We start from the raw sequence: 3,689 nt of genomic DNA, 5'->3' as shown, positions 1-3,689 counted from the left end.
TCTGAGCCTTTTTTTTTTAAAAAAAGAATCCAGAGACACGCTTTATTCCTATCTTTCATGCAATTTGTAACAAGAGTGAATAGCTCAAATTACCTTATTTGCAAAGCTATATCTATAATCGTAAATGGATTTGAGCATTGCTGATAAACAAATATTTTCATGTGAAAAATATCAGTTAAAGAAGAAATTTGCCGGTAATTAAGTTAAAATGTATTAAATCATAGTATTTCCATTAATACAGATCTCACCCTGTTTTTAAACTAATAATAACTTAATAATCTGTGCAATGATAGCTACTATCTACGTGTGCTCATTTTCAACCTGTTTATAAATCATTTTTAACAATTGTAAATGCCCACTGCTGGGCCCTTCAGGAGTGGGACTCAGAAACTCCATTTTATTTTAAAAAAAATCCTTATTGTTGAAAGTATAAGATATGTCCCCTTATTTTTCCCAATGACCCCTTCTAGCCCGTCCCCGAGCCCTGCCCCAGGCCTTCACCACCTTACTGTCTGTGTCCAGGGGTTATGCATATGTGCATAAAAGTTCTTTGGTTGATCTCTTCCCACCCACTCCCCCCCTCCGCCCTCCCCTGGGGCCTTCTCTCTGAGATTCTACAGTCTGTTCCATGCTTCTATGTCTGACTCTGAGACTTTGACCTCTGCCATCGGGGGCTGGTCTTCAGTCTTAGGACAACTGGCCTGTTTGCAGTTTCCTTCACAAAGAATGTCTTCAGAGCCTGTTTGATGTCCTTGTTCCTGAGACTGTAGATGAAGGGGTTGAGCATGGGTGCGACCACAATGTACATCACTGAGGCTCTTTCAGTTGAATGTGAGCTCTGGATAGCAGCAGAGCTGAGGTACACGCCTAGCAGTGTACAATAAAATAAGAAGACAACCGAGAGATGAGACGCACAGGTAGAAAATGCTTTGTACTTCCCCTGAGCTGATGACATTCCATGTATGCAGGACACTATCTTAGAATATGAGTAAAGGATCCCAACGAAGGAACCTACCCCCAGCAGGACAGCTGCAAAATACATCACCATGTTATTAAGAAAGGTGTCAGAACAGGAAAGTTGGATCATCTGGTTGAGTTCACAGATAAAGTGGGGGATTTCCAAGTTTGCACAGAAGGACAGCCTCAATGCCATTAAGCAATGTAACAAGGAATTCAGGATACTCATGATCCAAGACATCAGAAGTAGCAGTCCACAGAGCTGGGGGTTCATGATGACCATGTAGTGCAGGGGGTGACAGATGGCAACAAACCGGTCATAGGCCATCGCTGTCAGGAGAGAAATGTCCAACACTGAAAAGAGTATAAGAAAATAAATCTGTGTGATGCATCCTGCGTAGGTGATGGCTTTCCTCTGTATCTGGATGTTGACCAGCATCTTTGGGATGGTGGTGGAGGTGAAACAGATGTCTACCAAGGACAGGTTGGAGAGGAAAAAGTACATGGGTGTGTGGAGGTGGGAGTCTGAGCTGACAGCTAGAATGATGAGCAGGTTTCCCAACACAGTGATCAGGTACATGGAGAGGAAAAGCCCAAATATGAGGGGCTGCAGTTCTGGGTCCTCTGAAAATCCCAGGAGAATAAATTCTGAAATTTGTGTACCATTCCCTGGTTGCATATGGTGGAGGTGGCTACTAGGAAAGAGGGAAATAATATGACTAATTCACAAAAACTTGTATTACATATTTGAAATGCTAACATTTTTATTAGTAGAGAAAGAATTAATTTTAATATATTTTGTGTGAATCTGGTCCCCTTTTCAGACAGCCCCTGTGCCACCTGTGATATGAAGCTTTTGTATCAATTGTCATTTTTCCTTATGGTATTATGTGTTCTACAATTTTAATGAGAAAATTTTTCATGTATTTCAGGAATATAAATTGAATGCTGACCACGTTTTAGGCACTGTCCAGGCTGTAAGTATAGGGTGCTGAAGAACAAAAGTTTCTAGAATTCAATGATGTACACGATCCTTGGCTGTGGGTCAGGGTGGGTGTGGAAGGCAATCAGTTGGTGTGTCTCTCTCACATGGATGTTTCTCTCTCCCTCCTCTATCTCAAAACCAGTGGAAAAAATATCCTCATGTGAGGATTAACTATATATATATCATTTCAGATGGTGACAGGTGTTATGAAGAAAAGGAAATCAGGTATAAAGAAATGAATAGGGTGTTTTATTTTTCATGGGTGTTTAGGCAAGACCTACACACAAGATTTCATTTGTAAGGAGATCTCATGTAAGAGAGGGAGATGCAAGGTTCTGTGGGAGAGTGGGTGCTGGGCAGAGAGAACGGCCAGGGTAAAGGTCCCGAGGAAGACGTTTGTTTTCACGTTCAGCCAAAAAAGGAAGCCTGTTTTCGAGGTGTGTGAGCATGAGGAAGAGGATGAGAGACGGTGTCAGACAAGTTGGGTCCTCTCTGCTACTGTTGAAACCTCAGGCACAGGGACTTCCTCATTCACACTGCCTCTTGCAGTTTGGTGCAAAGGTGCCCCATGGATGGGAACAGATCCCCTCCTCAGTACCTTCTCTTGATCGAGTTCTGGCTCCTGTATTGGTAGAGTTACCTCGGAACATATGATCCCTAGTTCTCCTGTGTTGAGGACTGAAAACACACACACACACACACACACACACACACACACACACACACACACACACTATAACATGGTTATATTATTTTCATGCCTTTCTCAGACTGATTTGACAAAGAGTGGCTAGAACCCAAGTTGGCCAGATCGTTCACGTGTATACTGTAGAAATGGGTTCTAGCAATTCCAATTCGTATCCCTCCCACAGACAAATAAACTTGGGCTTCATATTAGGATGGCCATTTTTCTACTGTGTATTTCAACAAACATTTTAAAAATCTGTTTATATCCTAACTATTGTAAATAATGCTGCAATGAACACAGGGTGGCCATATCTTTTTGAATTAGTGACTTTGTTTTTTTCAGATAAATACCAGAAGTAGCATTGCTGGGAGTCCATCGATAAATGAATGGATAATGAATATGGTACACACTCACACACAAACACAGTGGGACAAAAGTAGATTTACAGTTGTTCACATGGAAAATTCTATATAATAAAAGGTTAATATGCTAATTGACCCTCACACCATCATAAAAAAGATGGCAGCGCCCACAGCCAATAAGGAAGGAACATGCTAATTGACTGCCCTGCCCTCAAAGATGGTGGCACCCACAGCCAATAAGAAGGGAATATTCTAATTGACTGCCCTGCCCTCAAAGTTGGTGGGGCCCACAACCAATAAGGAGGGAATATGCTAATTGATTGCCGCACCCTCAAAGATGGTGGCGACCACAGTTACAAGATGGCATTGCCCAGTTTCCTCAGCCTTGCCTGGGTGGCAGACGTGCGGCAAGGAGGGCTCAGCCACTCCACACGCCTGCCTCCGGAGTCCCCCAGTCCCCTCAGCCCCACATCTGCCCAGGGCTGGCCCAAGGCACAGGCAAGCTTCAGATGGCCAGTCACTATGAGGTGCACTGATCACCTCTTGGTCCATTTCCCTGGCAGGCTCCGATTGCCCAATGGCAAATGGTGAAGTGGGGTGGGGGGCAGGGCCAGCGAGTGGGCGGAATGGCCAACCTCTTGGTCCCTCCCCGCAGCCTGCAGGCTTCAATCGCCTGATGGCGAATGGGGAACCGGGG

At 44.0% G+C, this 3,689-nt stretch overlaps 1 protein-coding gene across 1 annotated transcript; it reads right to left on the bottom strand.

Annotated features, from left to right (window-relative positions):
- Nucleotides 1-634: 634 nt before the first annotated feature.
- LOC308519384 (olfactory receptor-like protein OLF4) lies at nucleotides 635-1,636 on the bottom strand (the record flags this gene model as incomplete). The annotated part of the gene is made up of 1 exon (XM_081091345.1): nucleotides 635-1,636. One exon carries the CDS (start codon nucleotides 1,634-1,636, stop codon nucleotides 635-637), a length of 1,002 nt encoding a protein of 333 aa, XP_080947471.1.
- Between the last annotated feature and the right edge of the window lie 2,053 nt (nucleotides 1,637-3,689).

Source organism: Myotis nattereri, assembly GCF_964212035.1.
Source record: "Myotis nattereri genome assembly, chromosome: 5".
NCBI lineage: Eukaryota > Metazoa > Chordata > Mammalia > Chiroptera > Vespertilionidae > Myotis > Myotis nattereri.
This window is presented reverse-complemented; position numbering and strand designations above follow the sequence as displayed.